The sequence below is a fragment of the Schistocerca americana genome, chromosome X, assembly GCF_021461395.2.
Source record: "Schistocerca americana isolate TAMUIC-IGC-003095 chromosome X, iqSchAmer2.1, whole genome shotgun sequence".
Lineage (NCBI taxonomy): Eukaryota > Metazoa > Arthropoda > Insecta > Orthoptera > Acrididae > Schistocerca > Schistocerca americana.
The window spans coordinates 626,472,773-626,494,464 of record NC_060130.1 but is presented as its reverse complement, the minus strand read 5'-3'; the positions used below and the strand labels follow the sequence as shown (position 1 = coordinate 626,494,464).

The 21,692-nt window shown below is 39.9% G+C and overlaps 1 protein-coding gene and 1 non-coding gene across 2 annotated transcripts in view; both read left to right on the top strand.

Annotated features, from left to right (window-relative positions):
- The window catches only part of LOC124555141 (ero1-like protein), an 86,838-nt gene that overhangs the window by 7,539 nt on the left and 57,607 nt on the right, over positions 1-21,692 (top strand). The window contains exon 4 of the mRNA XM_047128951.1: positions 21,365-21,436. Within this exon, the coding sequence (XP_046984907.1) occupies positions 21,365-21,436 (72 nt within the window). The remainder of the gene's footprint in view (positions 1-21,364; positions 21,437-21,692) is intronic.
- Positions 18,684-18,788, top strand: LOC124557487. Its single transcript, XR_006968743.1, has one exon. It is a non-coding gene; the product is annotated as a U6 spliceosomal RNA (small nuclear RNA).

The following is a 21,692-nucleotide window of genomic DNA, read 5'->3' as shown; positions in this document are numbered from 1 at the left end:
GTATGTTGGAGTCTGTGTATTATTCCACTCAATGGAGAAGACAATAATGTGATGACTGTTCCCTGAGGTAAATTTGTAATCTCACTTTATGTCCATACTAACTTTTGCTCGTTCTCATTTGTCAGTTGGTTGGTGTTAAAATGTGTCTGACACCTACTGGGAGATGTCAGTGTCAGGAGACACTTTCAGTAAGTGAAAGGAAATTTGTGAATGTAAGCATGAGCCTGTGTGAGAGAGAGAGGATGTGTTGCCCCATACCTACATTAGGGCTTTGCGCAACATAAAAACGGCGTTCAGCAGTGAATGGATTGTAATACAAATGTGGTCCGTCACCACCCTGATGCATCACTATTGAAGGATTTTTATCCATTCAGAAGGAAGCCACTTTTTCAGCTAGTTAGATACATGTTCCACAGATAATTTTGCATGAGATAGCAGTGATGCATGGGTAATCATTCAAATGTAACTTATCTAACCTTGTGGTTATGTGGTGCCCAGACAGGCACAGAATATCTGTCTCTTCACAGCTCTCTAAATTTTCCAAACAGACAAGAATCTTTTCTATCTTACTACTCGGTCCTCTAATATTTTGATGAAATAAGCTAACCTTACATTTCTGTCTATTATTAACCATTTTGTGGGGCTCTTCTGCTATTTTCACTTCTTTCAAGACAGGGTAACTGTATCCTGACCCTAACCGAAAAAAGGTGCCCCAGTGACACCAGTAAACACAGGAATCTTGCGATGTGTGATGGTGGCCCCCTGTATATTATCTGCAAGAAGCTCAGCCAACCTATCTTTCCCTTACCTATTCAGTGTAAGCCATGTCTAGTATATTCCCATCTCCCAATTGTTGCAACTGGCGCTGCACTCATATGAGATTTTGTTTCAGTCACCAGCAGCCTGCATAACTCAGTGTTCTCATGGCTCAAGGCAGTGTTTACCCAGGACTGGTCATGGCACTGCAGGACATCCACAAAACTGAAATTTGTGTGTGTAGTTGCTACTCTTATCTCATCCAGGTCACCCCTAATGCAGTAATTACTGTTCTTAGCCAGGCTGTTCCCTGCTCAACCACCTAGAAGAACCTGATCCTTCATGCCAAAACCTTTGCACATGTTACCTGTGTCCTCTGTCGCCTGGCTAAGGCTAGCACTTGGCTTCATAATACTTGTCACTTGGTACTCTGGCCCTAATTTGTCCTGTACCATCTGGCCTACACCCCTCCCATGACTACTGCCTCGCAGCAAGACTTTTCTTCCTACTCTCTTTCGGTACCGTCTACATTGAGTTTCTTTCCTAGAAGTTAGCTGCAACCGACTGTGACCTACAGCTGGATGAGACTCTTCCCCTCCTACTTCAGGTAAAAAGTCAAATTTATTGGATTCCGTTAGCTTGAATGAAAATGAAGTTGAAGAGCTGCTCTTCTTTTGCTCTTTGCTTGTTACGTTTACCTAATTCCCAAGATCTTTTATCCCCTCTAACCCACCCAGTTAAAATTTCATGTGATCTAGTTCAGCCCGAAGGGCACAAATCTTTGCCCCCTGCTCAGTGATTCTCTTGTCTTTTTTTGCGAGGCTTACAGTTCAGTGGGAGAGCCTCATTCAGTTCCCATTCAGTTTCCCACTACAGTCACCCAAGTGAAATTCCAACCCACAGTCTACGCATACCACTCTCTCTTTGACTATCCTATAGCAACATCCACTCTTATCATGCATTGCAAAACAGATTTCACACTTCCAGGTGGAATTGAACCACTTAACACTACACGAATTTTCGTTACTTGCAGCAATTAGGCCTATAGATAAACACTTCAGGTGTATTATACAACATAAAAAAGTTATTTATTTCTACATGCAACAAAAACTTAGTACTTTCTCAACTGCAGTATCCGTTAAATTATCTTCATCACAACAGAATGTAACTTTATTGCATTTAAACTGCACATAAACAATGCAGTAGTGCAAAAGTTCTAAATCAAACAAATTAAGATTTATGCTACTTTCCAGAAATACGAACTTAACAGTGAATGGACATGCTCAAATTAAATTGTTGAAGAAAAAAAAAACCCACACAGAACAATTAAGACAGATTCTCTAAGTTAATTGTGCCAAAATATAGTAACTGATACCTTTATTGGTAAGCTTAATAAACACACTGATACACATATTTGATGAGTAGTTTGTAGTGAACTAACTGTTATTATAATATAAATAACTTGACCTTACAAGAGCACAAAAACTGAATGTCTTGCTGGGCACAGGGAATAGTAAGAACTGTCACATGGTAACTGGGGGTAGGTATTGGACACAGGAGGTTAAAGTGCGAGCTAACTGCAGAGGATCTTTGAACATTTCTCAGTGCGTAGTGTTGAGTACATTGTATTGTGTGGCTAGGATTTGTTTGTTCTGTAGTTGTTTACCAAAATGCAGCACCTGTAATTCCTGTTTTCTAGTTGACATACTCTGGTTGAACGTTAATAAAACCAACAAACTGCAGGGATGTATTCCTGACTGGAAACGGGAAAAAAAGGTGCTTTAAACATGTGTCTGGAAATGGATGGTGTGCGTGCAATGAAAACAAATTGTCCCAGAACACAGTACAGAGTTGCATCACATCCATGGCACAAGAGATGTTGAAAGTAATCTCCAAGGGATGCAAAGCATGAATTCATGTGTCGCATCCTGGATTACTACACATTTTCCCATGTTCCGGCCTCTCTCTGAATAGCATCACAGGCATTGTGAACTTGCTATTGAAGGATATGCACATCAGGAACTGGTTCAGCATACACAACGCTTTCCAGATGCCTCCAGAGGTAAAAATCCAGGGGTTTTAAGTATGGTGACCTAGCAGCTGAAAAGTTCCCGCTACTTTGGGAAGCATTCCCATTACTGTCAATGTGATCAGTGAGTTCTTCACATGTTAAAGATTGCATCAAATAGTAATATCCGCACTTACAGAATTAAGCACCTGTTTCTTTGTCTCCTCCACCACCAGATTAACATCCGGAAAAACTAAAAAAAAACTTCTATTTATTGAGTCAGTTTTCTGTAGCTGGTTGAGGAGCACTTACCTAAATTCCTTTGGATGTATGTTGCTCTGCTAAGAAAGAGAATCCTTGGTTTTACTGCAGCTGGTCTTGCTATATGTGTATGTTGCAATAATAACCTGCCTAATTTTTGAGTCATTGTCGTTTATTCATGAAAAATACAAAACATTTCCACTGCCAAATTGTTCCATCAATACTGTTGTTGTTGTTGTTGTTGTGGTTTGGTCTTCAGTCCGGAGACTGGTTTGATGCAGCTCTCCATGCTATTCTATCCTGTGCATGCTTCTTCATCTTCCAGTACCTACTGCAACCTACATCCTTCTGTATCTGTTTAGTGTATTCATCTCTTGGTCTCCCTCTATGATTTTTACCCTCCACGCTGCCCTCCAATACCAAATTGGTGATCCCTTGATGCCTCAGAACATGTCCTACCAACCGATCCCTTCTACTAGTCAAGTTGTGCCACAAACTTCTCCTCCCCAAACCTATTCAATACCTCCTCATTAGTTATATGATCTACCCATCTAATCTTCAGCATTCTTCTGTAGCACCAGATTTTGAAAGCTTCTATTCTCTTCTTGTCCAAACTATTTATTGTCCATGTTTAACTTCCATACATGGCTACACTCCATACAAATACTTTCAGAAACAACTTTCTGACACTTAAATCTATACTCGATGTTAACAAATTTCTCTTCTTCAGAAACGCTTTCCTTGCCATTGACAGTCTACATTTTAATTCTTCTCTACTTCGACCACCATCAGTTATTTTGCTCCCCAAATAGCAAAACTCCTTTACCACTTTAAGTGTCTCATTTCCTAATCTAATTCCCTCAGCATCACCTGATTTAATTTGACTACATTCCATTATCCTCATTTTACTTTTGTTGATGTTCATCTTATATCCTCCTGTCAAGACACTATCCATTCTGTTCAACTGCTCTTCTAAGTCCTTTGCTGTCTCTGACAGAATTACAATGTCATCGGCGAACCACAAAGTTTTTATTTCTTCTCCATGGATTTTAATACCTACTCCAAATTTATCTTTTGTTTCCTTTACTGCTTGCTCAGTATAAAGATTGAATAACATCCGGGAGAGGCTACGACCCTGTCTCACTCCCTTCCCAACCACTGCTTCCCTTTCATGCCCCTCGACTCTTATAACTGCCATCTGGTTTCTGTACAAATTGTAAATAGCCTTTCGCTCACTGTATTTTACCCCTGCCACCTTCAGAATTTGAAAGAGAGTATTCCAGTCAACATTGTCAAAAGCTTTCTCTAAGTCAACAAATGCTAGAAACGTAGGTTTGCCTTTCCTTAATCTAGCTTCTAAATTAAGTCGTAGGGTCAGTATTGCCTCAGGTGTTCCAATATTTCTACGGAATCGAAACTGATCTTCCCCGAGGTCAGCTTCTACCAGTTTTTCCATTCGTCTGTAAAGAATTCGTGTTAGTATTTTGCAGCTGTGGCTTATTAAACTGATAGTTCGGTAATTTTCACATCTGTCAGCACCTGCTTTCTTTGGGATTGGGATTATTATATTCTTCTTGAAGTCTGTGGGTATTTCGCCTGTCTCATACATCTTGCTCGCCAGATGGTAGAGTTTTGTCAGGACTGGCTCTCCCAAGGCCGTCAGTAGTTCTGATGGAATGTTGTCTACTCCTGGGGCCTTGTTTCGACTCAGGTCTTTCAGTGCTCTATCAAACTCTTCACGCAGTATCGTATCTCCCATTTCATCTACATCCTCTTCCATTTCCATAATATTGTCCTCAAGTACATCACCCTTGTATAGACTCTCTATATACGCCTTCCACCTTTCTGCTTTCCCTTCTTTGCTTAGAACTGGGTTTCCATTTGAGCTCTTGATGTTCATACAATGGTTCTCTTTTCTCCAAAGGTCTCTTTAATTTTCCTGTAGTCAGTATCTATCCTACCCCTAGTGAAATAAGCCTCTACATCCTTATATTTGTCCTCTAGCCAACCCTGCTTGGCCATTTTGCACTTCCTGTCAATCTCATTTTTGAGACGTTTCTATTCCTTTTTGCCTGCTTCATTTACTGCATTTTTTATTTTCTCCTTTCATCAATTAAATTCAATATTTCTTCTGTTACCCAAGGATTTCTACTAGCCCTTGTCTTTTTACCTACTTGATTCTCTGCTGCCTTCACTACTTCACCTCTCAAAGCTACCCATTCTTCTTCTACTGTATTTCTTTCCCCCATTCTTGTCAGTTGTTCCCTTATACTCTCCCTGAAACTCTGTACAACCTCTGGTTTAGTCAGTTTACCCAGGTCCCATCTCCTTAAATTCCCACCTTTTTGCAGTTTCTTCAATTTTAACCTACAGTTCATAACCAATAGATTGTGGCCAGAGTCCACATCTGCCCCTGGAAATGTCTTACAATTTAAAACCTGGTTCCTAAATCTCTGTCTTACCATTATATAACCTATCTGAAACCTGTCAGTATCTCCAGGCTTCTTTCATGTGTACAACCTTCTTTTATGATTCTTGAACCAAGTGTTAGCTATGATTAAGTTGTGCTCTGTGCAAAATTCTACCAGGTGGCTTCCTCTTTCATTTCTTAGCCCCAATCCATATTCACCTACTACGTTTCCTTCTCTCCCTTTTCCTACTATCGAATTCCAGTCACCCATGACTATTAAATTTTCGTCTCCCTTCACTATCTGAATAATTTCTTTTATTTCATCATACATTTCTTCAATTTCTTCGTCATCTGCAGAGCTTGTTGGCATCCATCAATACCAGCCATGTGTATTCAACTGCCTTTCCAACGTCCCTCCAAAAACACATCTCCCCCAAAGAACAAACAATTGACAAAACATTAACATCTTTGGAAATGGAAGATTAATTATTATTATTATGTGCGATTGGACCCATACGGATCACGCAAAGCTTTTCCGATTCAATTTTTTAATTCTCCAAACTTCTCTCATTCTTTCCCCATGAATTCTCTTTCTTTCCTCTGTCCATTTTGTCCCCTGTCTCTTGCAAACTTCATTCTCGGGTTGTACTTTCCAACTATTGATTTTTTGCCTGTATACATTTCTGTTTATAACTTCTGAAGAATTTATTTGTGCATTTGCTAGATCTGTTTTGGTTTCTTGTATCCAGGGTATGGTTTTCAATTTTTCAATGTATATTAAAATTTTGTGGGAGAGTCTGGGTGTTGGGAGTCTGTGGATATGACCGTAAAATTTTAGTCTTCTTTTCCGGATGTCTGCGGCGAGGTTAGATAATTTTTCTGTAGTTTTCCGAGACTGTAACCTGTATCCATCTTCCGTTCTTTTTGGGCCAAGAATCTTTCTGATAATTTTGCGTTCCTCTTTCAGGATCCCTTCCAGGTCGCCTTTTCTATGGAGTGTGTGTTTTTCGCTGGCATATAGTGCTTCGGGCTTGATTACTGTATTGTAGTGTCGTATTTTTGAGTGAATGGAGAGACACTTTTTATTGTAGATGTTGTGGGTTTTCCAGTATGCTCTTTTCAGTTTTTGCAGTCGAACTTTTTGTGCAGTTTTCTCTCCCCCTGTGGGTTCTAGGACCTCGCCTAAGTATTTAAAGAATGGAACTCTCTCAATTTGTCCATATTTTGTAGTCAGTTTTTGAGTTTCAAATTTTGAGCAGATGAATTTGGTTTTTTGGGAGGAAATTTGTAGCCCAACTTTTTCGGCACATTCTTTGAGAATGTCTATCTGTTTAATTGCCGTGGTCTCGTTTTCTGCTAGAATGGCCATGTCATCTGCAAATGCCAAGCATGAAATTTTAATACCATCTTTAGATTTTCCTAGTTGTATAGGCTTCCAGTAATTTTGATTCTTCAGTTCTTTTTCCCATTCTCGGATGACTTTGTCTAAGACAAGGTTGAAGAGGAGTGGAGACAAGCCGTCACCTTGTCTGACGCCGGTTTTGATCAGGAAGGGCTCTGATATTTCACCCAGGAATTTTATCTTAGAAGTTGTGTTTGTGAGCAACTCTTTGATAAGGTTTAGGGTTTTCAGATTGAGTCGTAGCTCCTCAAGGATAATAAAGAGAGATTGCCTATCGATTGAATCATAAGCCTTTGCGAAATCAACAAAGGAACAAATGATCGGACTGTTTCTGACTGCTTTGTATTTTAGTGTTGTCTTCAAATTGAAAATTTGTTCTGCACAGGATCGGTGAGGGCGAAAACCAGCTTGGTATTCACCAACACTGTGTTCGAGTTGTTCTTGTGTTCGTTGAAGAAGACAAGCTGAGAGGATTTTAAAAGTGACTTGGAGAAGGGAGATTCCTCGATAGTTGTTTATATCTGCCATGTCTCCCTTTTCATGCAGTGGATGAATTAGGGCGCATTTCCAATCTTCTGGTAGTTTTTCTGTCTGCCAAATGTCTGTGATGATTTGAGTGAGTTCTTTGAGGGAATTTGGTCCAAGATTTTTAAGTAGTTCTGCAGTGATATTATCTTCTCCGGATGCCTTGTTGTTTTTCAGTCTATGAATATGTCTTTGGATCTCCTCTAGTGTAGGTGGTGGGGATTCTGGATTTGTGTAGATAGCAGTTTCTTGAGGGAATCTTGAAGAAGGTTCAGGGCAATTGAGGAGTCCGGAAAAGTATCTTGCCAGCTCCTCACAATTTTCCCGATTTGTGAGCGCTAGTTTTCCATCTGGTTTTCCGAAACATAGATTTCGTGAGCCGTATCCATTGATTCTCCCAGCAAAGGTCTTATAGAAGTCTCGTACATTATAGTTACGGAAATTTTCTTCAATAGACTCACACTGTTCCTTGAGGTACTTCCTCTTGACTTGTCTGATTGTTTTTGCCACTTGTCTTCTGGTGTTGTGGAAGTGATCTAGATTTTCTGGGGATTTTTTACTGTTATACTTCAGAAAGGCTTTCTTTCTTTCTTCCAGCGCTTTTTCACATCCAGAGTCCCACCAGGGGTGTTTTGTGTTCTTTTCCAATGGGATCAGTTCTTTTGCCTTCTTTGTAATTTTTGTTCGAAATTTTTCCCAGGAGTCAGCTGGTTCCTTTTCCCACTCCTCCTTCAGATTGGTTTCTTTGATTGTTCGTGTGTCAAATTTCATCATGTGTGTTTTCTTTGGATAGAATTTTTTTGGGGTGAATTTCACTTTAATGTGTGTTAAGTAGTGGTCTGAGTCAATGTTCGCCCCTCTGCGGACTTGGACATCATGGATCTCTTTCTGTACGAAATAGGAGATGGCAATGTGGTCAATCTGATATTCGCCGATCTCTTGTATGGGGGACCTCCAGGTCTTTTGTTTTCTAGGTTTTTTTCTCAAAGATGTAGACATTATTTTTAGATTATTTTGTTGGCATAATTCAATAAATCTCAGTCCGTTTCTGTTGGTGAATCTGTGTGCTGGATATTTTCCTACAGTTTTTTGGTGTTCTTTCTCTCTGCCAATTTGTGCATTGAAATCTCCCATTAAGATTTTGATATCATCCCGGGGAATTTTGGCCATGACATCTTCAAGTTTAGTCCAGAATTTTTCAGTTTGTAGTTGGCGTTTTTTGTTGTCTATGTTTGTGGGTGCATGAACATTTATCAATGTGTATTTCTTGTTGGCGCACTGGATACGCATGGTCATGAGGCGATTATTTATGGAAGAGACCTCTCTAATTGAGCCTAATATATTTCTGTGCACCGCAAATGCCATGCCCAGGAGTGGCGTACCATTGGCAATTCGTTTGTCAGTCTTGCTCTTGAAGATGCGATAGTTTCCATAGTCTATTGTATTTTCATCCGTGAATCTAGTTTCTTGTAACGCTAAGATCTTAATTTTTTGTTGGTCTAGCTCTGTTACTAAGTTGTGTAATTTTCCAGGTTGAATTAGGGTCTGAATGTTAAAGGTACCAATGTACATGGGAACCTTGGGACGAAGTTTGCTTGAGAACTCTGATCGTGATGGCCCGGGTTCCCTAGAATCCGAAAACCCAGTTGTCGTCTGTCGACGAGTGGATTGGTTACCACCTGGGGTAATTCTGTCATTACTCTCACGAATCATGATAGCTTGTAAGTTTTGGTCCAGTGTTTCCACTGGGTGTTTAGAACCAGGGATTGTCAGTTCCTGGAGCATATAATACAGCCGCACCTACTAGATGGACAGACGGTGACCTCGCTGCCGCTCGACTCGAGTACAGACGCATTGAGGATTTGGAGTGTGAGATTTTTTTTCAAGGTTTTCTCCTATAGATCCGCCGTGTTCTGCGTTAACAGGGTCACCTCGTGTAGGATGTGGCTCTTCACCACGCACGGACGGTCTTGGACGTAGCTTCCTCAGAGGCAAAGGTCTTGCATACCTCCTCAGCTCATCCCTGGGGTGGTGAGGACCAGTACTGAGTCAACCCCAAGCAAAGGTGCTACCTCTACCAACCACCTTGACCCCAATGGAAGATTAATGAATTAACAACTAAAATTAATAAAAGTAATTGTCACACCAGAAAATGGATAATTAAGATCTGCACATAATGTAGAAGTTATTTGCATAACAATTAAAATTAATAATGTGTAATTAAGATCTGCACATAATTTGCATAAAACCTAAAGCAGATACTAAGATCTGCACGTAGAAATGGGAAAGTGGTTCCATTTCACAGCTACAGGGCCTCTGGTCCTATCCAGCATTGGGGAAGATGGGATTGAGGTCTCGATGAACTGTAATGTGGACTTGGTGTGGTGCCCCATTGTGAAGAAACCACATAACCTGTCATACTGTGAAAGACACATCCTTAAGCAGCCCATGTAGAGTATTCCATAGGAAGTCGATGTTTCTTTCTCCAGCAAGGTATTGTGGAATAATAACCAGTCCACGTAAGTGGTTGCCAAGGATCCCTGCCCACACATTGATGCTGAACTGATGTTGATCGGGGTTCACAATTTCCTGAGGATTGCCTGTAGCCCACAGTTGATGATTATGCAGATTGATGGTGCCAGTTCTGGTAAAGGATGCTTAGTTGGTAAGGAGGACTGATGACAGAAATCCCATAATTGTAATAGTCTCGTACAGAAACCACCAGCAAAATCCTTCCTGTAGAGGGAAATCCACTGCTGATTATCCTTGCTCTCATTGCAGGTGATAGGAGTAGTAGCGGTTGTCACAGGTGATTGGAGTAGTAGCGGTTGTCATGCAGGATACACACAATCATACTTTGGCGTACACCATGTTGGCAGGCTACATGCCTGAAGCTTGTCCAAGGGTTCGTCTCAATATCCTGCAGAACCTGCTCCTCCAAATCTGGTGCATGCACAGTCCACAGCCTCCTTGCAGGTTCAGCTGTCTGAAATGATCAATGATCACACAAACACCCAAAAAGGGCTTGAAATGTTGTGTGATGGGGTTTGTGTCTGCAAGGGCTGTCATTTTGATATAGTCGTGCTGGCCTTCAACCATTTCCATCTGCTTGGCCATACACAGACACCATTTCAACTTGTTCCCAACATGAATACCAACCATTCTGTTTCAGTACACTGTGTCAGTCATGTATCCTGCAACAAACAAGGAACATGTGGCACATTGTTAGAGAGACTTCCATTCATCAGCGCCATCTATTGTGTCAGTGATGCATTTCTGAACACATTTCCAGTCAGGAATCTGTCCCTGCAGTTTGTCGGTTATAAAAATGTTCACCATGTATATGCACTGAATCTGTAGCAAATTTATTGCATTTTATTTTCTACTGCTGTATCTTCTGTGCCATTATTATGCGCCAACAGTGATGTACAGCAGCAGCATGTATAAGTTTAATGATGAAGATTTTGATGATATGCACCACATATAAGAGTTCGCTGAATGGCAGCAATGACAACATCACCACAGTACTTTAGCATCTGAAGGCTGTTGCATTACTCTGTTTTTTGTGTTGCGTGTTTTAGTGAGTATGTATTTACAGGATTTTTCACTTTTGTGAAGGTATTTTCACCAAACCAAAGGTAATTGAGGAAACAATATGAATAATTCAGAATTACTTTATTACTCTGTAACAAGATACGGAAGACTGCATGTCTCTGATACCAAAATACTGAACAACCTCTGAAATTTTTAAACTTCTTGGCTGATTAAAACTGTGTGCCAGACTGATACTCGAACTTAGGACCTTTGCCTTTCGTGAGCAAGTGCTCTACTGATTGTGTTACCCAACATGACTCACAACCTCTTGTCACAGCTTTACTTCCGTCAGTACCTCATCTCCTACCTTCCAAGCTTCACAGTAGCTCTTTTGTCAAACTTGCAAGATAGGAGACGAGGTATTGGTGGATGTAAAGCTAGGTATTGGTGGAAGTAAAGCTGTGAGGACAGGTTGTGAGTTGTGCTTGGGTAGCTCAGTCGGTAGAGCACTTTCCCATGAAAGGCAAAGGTCTCGGGTTTGAGTCTCAGTCCAGACACAGTTTTAACCTGCCAGGGAGTTTCATATTAGCGCACATTCCGCTGCAGTGTGAAAATTTCATACTCTGAAATTTTGTATGTTGAGTTTGGGACCACCCTGCAGAATCCACATAGAACCTGGTGTTCCCATTCAACTTTTTATGTGAGATACTTAATTCAAACTCATTAGGTCAAAACACATTTGTCCCACTTCATGCATAGTTTGTGAAAATGATGCAATATTTTCTGTGGTCTTCCCTGAAAATGAAGGAGTGAAACTGACAGCAAGAAAATTATTCACCATATTGATGATGAAGCAACAGAAGGGGTTACCACATGTATAAATGGATGCATCAAGAGTTATCTGAACCCCTAGATTTGCTGTTTGATCAATGGGTGGCTCTTGCTTTGCCCATAACTCTTCCTGCTTTTCTAGATTCTTAAGAACAGGGGCCAATATGTGATACTGGAAATCTCTAAATGGATCACTAATACCTGTGTGTGCAGTTCTAACCATTTGTGAATGTATAGTGAGCATTGTGTCACCTACTTTTTGTCGTAAAGCACAAACAATAAAAGTTGAACAAAAACATCCAAGCAATAGGTGTTTACACCCAAACTACATATCCGTGGCATTTGAAAATGCAATACAAACAGGTGAGGGGGGGGGGGGGGAGAAGAAGGGGGGGGGGGGAGGACTACTACTTAAACATCTCTTTTGCAACAGCTGTTGCATGTCAGGCCCCTTGGATAGATGGATCAGTGGCTGCAATGCAGTGCTTAGCAATATTTTCATTGAATGGACCTCGATATGACAGTGAGACTCGGACAGTAACTCGCTGTGACCCATGAATGCTCCGTTGCGCACAACGACAGCAGCACTAGTTCAACACTGTGACCTGGCAGCATGTGTTAGGTGGTGGCACGTAGTGTTACCTCTTGCCCAACAAACTAGGTTTTGGACATGTAACTCGTGGTGTATGTTGTCACAAAACATAAAGGCCTATGTTTTAGACCTGAAGGTGGGGATTCAACTTCTGACACATTATATGCACATTATATGCAGGTGCAGAATTCCTGCTCGGGTTGGAGACAAGGTGTGTAATGTTTAGGAAGCTTTCAACTAGAAATTGGTTTCTTATGAACCACAAGTAAGTTTATTCCCAATACAGGGTGCAATTGGCCTCGCCCAGGTTAGTTTGGAAGGCTAACAGGCAGTCTTGACATAGCTGAGAAGTGATAATTAAAAAAAAAAAGTAGTTTTAAGGCCTAGGTCCACAAAAGTCAGGAAAGACATGAGTCCTAGATAGCCTGGTGCCAATGCAGTTGAGAGATACTGGGTTTGACTGATGCTCTGTACCAGCAGTTAGCAGTCAACATGTGATGCCTCCCATACATCCCCTATTGGCTATTCAAACAATGGAAAGGCCAGTTTGGAATATCAACAGTTATGAAAATGGTGGATTGCTACTCACATTAAAGATGACACATTGAGTTGCAGACAGGCCCACAAGTGTGTGTTTTCTTTCCTTTTATGAAGAAGGTTTTGGCCAAAAGCCTACTGTGTAACAGTCTTTTAATTGCACCTGTCTGCAACTCAGCGTGTCATCTTTATGGTGAGAGTGTTCTATCCTTTTCACAATTGGCTTTTCACTTAGTGTGGAAGGGGAGGTTCATTGTCAGCACGTCAGGGGAACAAAACCTTAGCTGAGGCAATGGCATTACATGGCACACAAACCACAATGAATTATTATTGAATAATACAAGAAAATATTTTAAAGAAAAATCATAGCTAATAATTGGATTGCTATAATACAAATAAATGCTGCAATCAGTAATTGTATGGTGTTGTTGAAAGAATTGTTGTCATTCAGTAGATATCTGGAGACTGTAGAATGAAATGTCAGAAAATTAAAATTGAATCGCTTCTTTTTAGTGAAATAGACATGATCAGTTAAAAAGTATGTGGAGGCAAATCTCTGGCTAAGTCACATATTGATTTTTTTAACAACTGATGAGTTACGATGAGAGTTCAAAATCAACTTGATTTGAACTATGGTAGGGTAGTTTTTGCTGTTTTGGGGGTACATTAAAAATATTATTGATAGGCACATCTGTTTCGCATACAACCAGCAGATTGTTTTTGCATAGTTAATTTGACGGTTCCCATCAAGTCTTCTAAAAGACATCATAGTCAGCTTTGACTATAAAAGTTATTTATTTGCACTACTGCAGTTCGGTCATGTGGGTGTTGTGAAGTGCTGTAACTGCACATGTAAAATCTAAAAATCTTCTAATATGTACAGTATTTACTCGAATCTAAGCCGCACTCGAATCTAAGCCGCACCTGAAAAATGAGACTTGATATGAAGGGAAAAAAAATTTCCCGAATCTAAGCCGCACCTGAAATTTGAGACTTGAAATTCAAAGGGAGAGAAAAGTTTTAGGCTGCACCTCCAAATCGAAACAAAGTTGGTCCATTGTAATATGAGACACAATTTAGGTCGAATGAATGACGATACAGCTACAGTAGTTTGGTTTGAGTCATAAGCTTCGCATTTAAGCTTTACCAGGTAGCCATTGCTATGCATCAGGCGCTCCGTCCGTATTTATACGGGTACCCTTCCTTTTTCGTGTGCTTTGTCTAGTTTGAATCGATTGCTTATTTTTCTTTGATCTGATAAGTGCCGTTCTCTTTGTTATAGGTGTTTGCGTCACTCTAAGCTGAAAATGCAGTACTGTACTGTGTCATGCATTGTTTGTCGCATTCTGATAATGAGTGTTTACGGCCTGCTGCTGCTCGCGGCATGGCTTTCTTTTGTGCGCGCTACCACCGCTTAAAAAAAAGAAGAGGAATTGTCTCATTAGCGAAACAATGGCAAGAGACTGCTATCTGTTGTTACTTACACTGCTGCTTTCTTTGATAATGTCAACAAGAACAAAATAATAGACTGCGTATGATGGATGATGTTCTGAACGATAGTTTAGTGAAAAATTTTCTCCGTTTGAAAATCTTTGCAGACGCCTCTTTAGTACATTACATTCTGCACAGAAATTAGTCATCTTAGATTTAAAAATCTAGTCAATTGCCGTGCTTCATTTCTGACTGTATCACTATTAGGCATAAGAGTAATACGAATATAAACATGACATGATACGTATATTCTTCCGTGTTTACTGTTGTCTCACTCTAGTTTCATAGTTTATTAGGCAGACGGGATTTAAATGGGATAGCAGCAAACACGGAAGAATACATGGCAAAATGTTTATATTCGTATTATTCTTATGGTGAAGAGAATACTGGATGTGATTCACAATTCATAAAAGTTCCTATTAGCAACCATCTCTTCTCAAAGGTAGGAAAAAATTCAGAACGTAGAGTTGGCCATATTGACAAACATCCCAAACAGTCTTGCCAGTCGGATTTTCGTACTACAATGAAATGCTGCTACATTCGAAGATGAACAAAACGGAATTTGTATTTACTTCGTTGGATAATGTATGAAAATACAGTGGTCGAAACTTGGGGCACTGAAAAAAAGCTCGTCTTCCACCTTTTTTTTTTAAATTTATTTACTGACGCAGAGGTTTTGGCACCAGTATTTATCTTTGTGCCTGCAAAGCATGCCTCTGCAGCACTACATATATTCGACGGCAGAAGTTAGTTGTGGCGGCACCTACCAACATTTTTCAGAACCTCCGCTTACTTTGCACTTGATTCTAAGCCGCAGACGGTTTTTTGGATTACAAAAACCGGAAAAAAAGTGTGGCTTAGATTCGAGTAAATACAGTATTGATATCGTTGTCATATACCTATGTTGGGTCTTTTAACATTGTTAACATCTTTAACATGATTGTCACATACTGAGTCAATTGCTTTTTAGAAGACAAGAAATATTGCGTCCATCTGAAAGCCTTGCTTCATGGCTTTCAAGATGTCACACGAGGTATGAAGAAGTTGGGTTTCTCATGATGGATGTTTTCGGAATACTTGCTGGTAGGCATGAATGGAGTTATTCTGTGGGACTCATGTTAAAGATGCTAACAACATTAAAAGGTCCAACATACAGACACAATGATGACAAGTACACATGTCAGAAGATTTTTAGATTTTGCCACATGCTAAAGCTCGAGTTTACCACATGACAAATGGCCACATGGCCAAGTCTGCAATACTGCAGATAAATAACTTTTGTAATTAAAGAACAAACACCCTTTATTAAAGTAATACATAACTTTTACAGTTGAATGTGAGTATGTTGACTTTTACAAAATTTTACATGACTGAACCTCAACCATGAGAAGTTAATCAATGAATTCGGGAGAAAAATGGTGTGCTCTAAATATGTTGCTCATAGATAATGATTGATGTGAAATTCCTCTTTCCTTACTGCTTCTACCAGCTTGTCCATAAACAAATGATATTTCAACAAGAGCCTTGAGATTATACTCATTGCAAATTGCACTGCGCTGTAATATTAACTCAACTTGTAAACACAAACTGCTAACTCTTGTGTACATTAACATGATTTGTATAAAAATGGATACACTGAAGTTTAGATATCAGTGTCCCCTGAAAATTATGTGAACCAATGATCAAACTGAATTGTAGAGGTCCTGTTCACCACATTTCATCATGTACTAACACGGTTCGTCATTCGGAAGCTGTATGCAACTCTTTTGGGTTATAACTTTTGAATCTAGACTAAGGTTCCTGCTCTTCTTGAGCTCCTTCTGTTGCTCCTAGCCATGCTTAAAAGTTTTCCCTAATGATGTCAGATATGCTCAGTGTTTTATGCAGTGTTGTTTGTTGTTTGAAACTCACCGGTATGAGTTAAACTAGTTCCCATCTGTACTAGCACATCAGTAAATAATCTTGATCATGTTGAGCGCCACAGCTGAAACTAATATTAATGAAAACCACCTCCACTGCATTATTACAGTTGATTTTGTTTGTTGAACATCTTCAGCAGAATTGTCAGTGGTCAGCCGAAAGTTTATGATCAATGTTTTGGATTGGGTCTTTAACATTACATGTGACAACCAGACCCTTTGCATCATTACTTTAGCACAACTCAGCAACCTGAAGATGTTCATTGAAAAAATACGGTTGTAACACAATAAATGTGTAAAAATACAGCTGAGGAGATTTTCGTTAATTATTAGTACGTAAGTGTTGTGTTGTGGTAACTAGTTCCAGTAGACAAAACAGACTGAAATATCATGGGCACTTTCCTTGTCTAATCACAGAAAGATGTATGTGTGATGACAACAGTATGTATTTAAATGATACAAATTAAAGTCGGTCATGAACCAGCCGAGGATTACTCTCTGCCTTCCTGTGAAATGTCGTTTCACTGGATGTATGACACTAGAGGAATGTGTGCTTGCAAATAAAAATACATCAGTCTGATCATTTAACCTCCTCCTAGCCTATTGTGCTAAGATTGACATGCTTCCACCAATGTTTTTATGCTGCAATAAAAAGGTAGTTAGATTGTGATACTTGCACGCCACTTTAAATGTGTCAGTCTGAATTGTTATACTCTCTTGATGAATGATTTACATCCATTTACTTTCTGTTTCATGGTGCACTGTAGAATATTCTTACAGAGTATGTGTTGTCTCTCCATCCTCCCCTCTGAATAGACATTGTCCTCATTTGAGTTACTCACAATAATTAAAATCAGATTTTGTTGTAGGACATCTGTTTTTATGTTGCACAATGAGTGAGGCCACTGTAGATGTGCTAACTCAGTATGATAAAAACAGCACCCAGTGCTTAGTAATTATTCTACATATTCATAATCTGCAGACCACTGTGAAGTGCATGGCAGAGTGTGTTTCACATTGTTACACATATTGGGTTTTTTTCCTCCTGTTTCATGTGTGTGAGGATAGTGGGAAGAATAACTCCCAAAATGCCTCTGTGCATGCTAGGGGGCTTTTGCATACTCTTAGACTGGGTTTCACAGGATAGTTGACATGTGTGTTCATCCACCTGCCACTTCATTTTTTTTTCAGCACTACCTAGGACCGTTTGTCCTGCCTTTCTGTGAATAGAATTGGTATCCCCACTTAGTTCTATTTGGTGTGGGTCTCACACATTTCAGCAAAACTCGAGAATGGATTAGATAAGGGTTTTCTAAGTAATCTCCTTATAGACTGATAGTACTTCCCCAGTAAGTTGTAAGTGAACTTACTATGTGATCATTTGTTTCAAATTCCCACAAATTGTTACACCCAAATATTTCTATGAGCTGCAGTCAGTCCAGTCGTGACTTATTGATACTGTAGTCATACTACCTTTTATGTATCTTGTGAAGTGCAAAATATTACATTTCTGATAATTTAAAGTAAATTGACAGTCTTTACACCACTTTAAAACCTTATCAAGATCTGGTCAAATATTTGTGCAGCTTTCTCATACACTACTTCACTGTATGTACTGTATCGTCTGCAAAAAAGGCTGAGGTTAAGGAGAATATAGTCTGTCAGGTCATTAATAACATGAACAGCAAGCTTCCCTGGGAAATAACTAAAGTTGCTTCTACATCTGTCAGTAATTGTTTATCAGAGATAACATTGTGCATTGTCCTTACCAAGAAATCCTCAACCCAGTCACATGTTTGATACTAAATATAATAGCAGTTGAGTTAGTAAGCATTGCTGCGCTACTGAGTCAAATGCTTTTTGGAAGTCAAGAAATACTGCAATCATCTGATTGTCTTGATCTGTGGCTTTCAGGATGTTATGTGAGTTATGCATGAGTTGGGTTTCACATGGTGAATGTTTTCAAAACCCATGTTGGTGGGCGTGGATGATGCCATTTTGTTTGATACTTTATTAAGTTTGTGATACAAATAAATTCTGAGATTCTACAACAGAGGGATGTGAATAAAACGGGATGGTAGTTTTGTGAGTAATTTCTCCTACCTTTCTTGTAGATGGGTTTGACCTGTGCTTTCTTCCAATACAATCTGACAGGGATTACATCAAGCCCTGTCCTCAGCTGTTTCTCTATGCCGGTACCACTAATATCTATATCACTCATTTTTGCACTGGTACATAAATTGAAATAAAGGAGTATTGCTGGAGTTACCTCATTGAAGGACTTGTCTATATTGAGACACTCCATAATTATGATTATTAATAAACTTTAAAAAGTAGCTCTTAGTGAGGAGTACAATACCGAATGTTCATAGTATCCTTTTCCCAGCAAGAATCCAGAAAAAGTGCAAAAAATTGTTGTACTCACTTTGGCTATACATATTCTAAAATTGTAACGATGCAAAGAAGATTAGCATTGCCCCTGTGCAAGGATGACACACAATCACAAAGCATTCCAAATTTTTGCTTTAAGGTCCAAAGCCAGGGCTGGATTATAGGACCCCCTGCCTATGAAAGAATCCCAGGCTACTTGTTGAACTGACTGGATACTGGAAAAATTGTACCTCAGACTATATTTTTCAAATTAAATATAATGACATTTTTAAACCACCACCTGGATGTTATTAGTATTTACGTGGATGGGTCTGAGCAGGAGGATTTTATTGGCTGCTCTGTCATGTTACCTGGCATAGTCCTCCCATAGCAGTTTTCAGTTTTTTATGCAGAATTGTTTGCTGTATTGAGGGCACTGGAGCAGACGAGATGGCATTGTGGCAAGAAATTCCTCAGATATTCAGATTCCCAAAGTGCCCTTTGTCTGTTGGTCAGATGGACCCAGCAGATCAGATGGTGCAAGACCTACAGGATGCTTTTCCTTTTGCAAAGTCGGGAAAAGGAAATATGTGTGTGAATCAAATGAAAACCTTAAATTTGTAATAACAAATCGAAATTTCGCGCAGTTATCGTGGAAGTTGGTAAGTGTGCTACAGTGTGCAGAATGGCCTGTAGGTGGCAGCATAGTGTAGATGCACACACATCGTCGCAATATCAGTATAAAGATGGCGACTTGCACCAGGGAAGAACAGTGTTCTGTTATTTGGTTTTTGCGTAGTGAAGGTGTGAAACCTATTGAAATTCATCGACGAATGAAGGTTCAGTACGGTGATGCATGTTTGTCACAGCAGCAAGTCTACGAATTGAGTAGGAAGTTTGCAGATGGTGCGACTTCAGTGGAGGATGCTCCTCGTCCAGGTCAGGCACAACAAGTTGTGACTCCACCGAACATTGCAGCAGTTGAAGCCTTAGTGAAGGAAAACCCCAGAGTGACACTGAATGACATTGCAGCATGTTTACAGATTAGTCATGGGTCAGCACACCACATTGTGCATGATGTGCTCCAGTTTCACAAAGTGTCTGCAAGCTGGGTGCCATGGCAGCTGACTCCTGAAATGAGAGAACGATGTGTTGATGCATGTGAAGAACTTCTTCGGCACTTTGAACGAGAATGTGATGGCTTCCTTGCAAGAATCGTTGCTGGGGATGAAACCTGGGTTCACTTCCACCAATCGGAAACGAAGAGAGCGAGCAAGGAATGGTGCCATTCCTGATCACCAAAACCAAAGAAGTTTCGAACAGAACCATAAGCAGGGAAGATTATGCGGACTCTCTTTTTTGGGACAAAAAAGGTGTTGTTTTGGAGCATTACATGCCTAGAGGGACCACTGTCACCAGTGCATCATACACAGAGCTCCTAAAAAATCAACTGCGACCTGCAATCAAATCAAAGTGTTGTGGATTTCTGTCAGGAGGTGTCCTTTTGCAACATTACAATGCAAGGCCCCACACTGCCCATACAGCAGTTGCAACAATCACAGACCTGTATTTTGAGTGTCTTTCTCATCCACCATACTCACCAGACCTTGCCCCAAGTGATTTCCATATGTTTGGACCACTCAAAGACGCAATGGGGGGAAAGAAGTTCCGTTTTGATGAAGAGGTGCGCCACATGATGCACAAGTGGTTGCGCGGACTACCAAAAGAATTTTTTTCTAAAGGAATTTATGTACTTTGTAAGCACTGGAGGACTTGCATTGAGCGTGGGGGAGATTATGTTGAAAAGTGATACAGATTTGTACCACTTCTGCACAATAAATCATATTTTAAAAAATATTTAAGGTTTTCATTTGACTCACCCTCGTAATTTTGTGTTGGGTTCCAGGGTGCACAAGGATCTGGGGAACTGAACTTGCTGATGCAGCTGCCAAAGAGGCTGGCTTCCTTTCGTCTCCTGCTCGCTGTTCAGTTCTCATGCAGGCTCTTACCACATTTGTGACTAGAAGACCATATGGTTGCGGGAGGCTCAGTGGCTGGAAATGGAGAATAAGAATCGGCATTCAGTTAAACCAAAGTGTGACTGTGGCTTACCTCCTACCTACCATGACGAGCTGAAGAAGAAACCCTGACAAGGCTTAGAGTAGGAGATTACCCATTAACATATGACTTTCTCTTACATTTAGGGAGCCTCCAGTGCGCCATGGATGTGGTACATAGCTATTGATACGACATATTTTAATTGAGTGTGTTTATATAATGACCTGAGAGCAGACATGGGTCTCCCACAGGACCTGCCCTCTATTTTCACTGAGTTCATGTTGTAAATTTTGTGTAATGTCTGGGCTTCTTCCCAAAATACTGTGTGTGAGATTTTAATGCGTCACAGATTGGCTCGGCCACACATTATTTCTAAGTAGTCACCCAGCCATAGTCATCTGCCTCTTTTTGAACTGTCTCTGTACTAATACTTTATTTTATATAGTTATTCTGATGATTTGTCTGACATTTATAGTTGGTCTTTTATGAATCTCACCATCTCAGGGCTGTGTTTTCAATTGTTGTGCTTGCATACAAAAAATATCAATGCACTTAGCATAATGCTGTATTTATAAGACATCTGTAGAAAATGTCTCATTTCATTTTGTTGGTCTGCTAGATAGCTATATATGCAGATTTGTTTTTGCTGACAACATTAATCTTTTTGTAGGAACATATTCCACCTGGACTGAAAGGCCATTTAGCAAACCAGAAGCAGACCACAGCACATGCTGCCTACAAAGTGAGTAACAGTAAACTATCTCAAAATGTGTGTGTTATTTGGACTATATGTTGCTCTTCAGTAAAATGAGTCATCTTGTGATTATCTGTCTTATTTATATCAAAGTTCATATCTTTCTGATTTTGCTTAATCATTTGTGATGAAATTTATATGTCTCTTACCTAGTGCGGTGATGCAGTGATTAGTATTAATGATCCGTTGCTTAATCATTTGTGATGAAATTTATATGTCTCTTACCTAGTGCGGTGATGCAGTG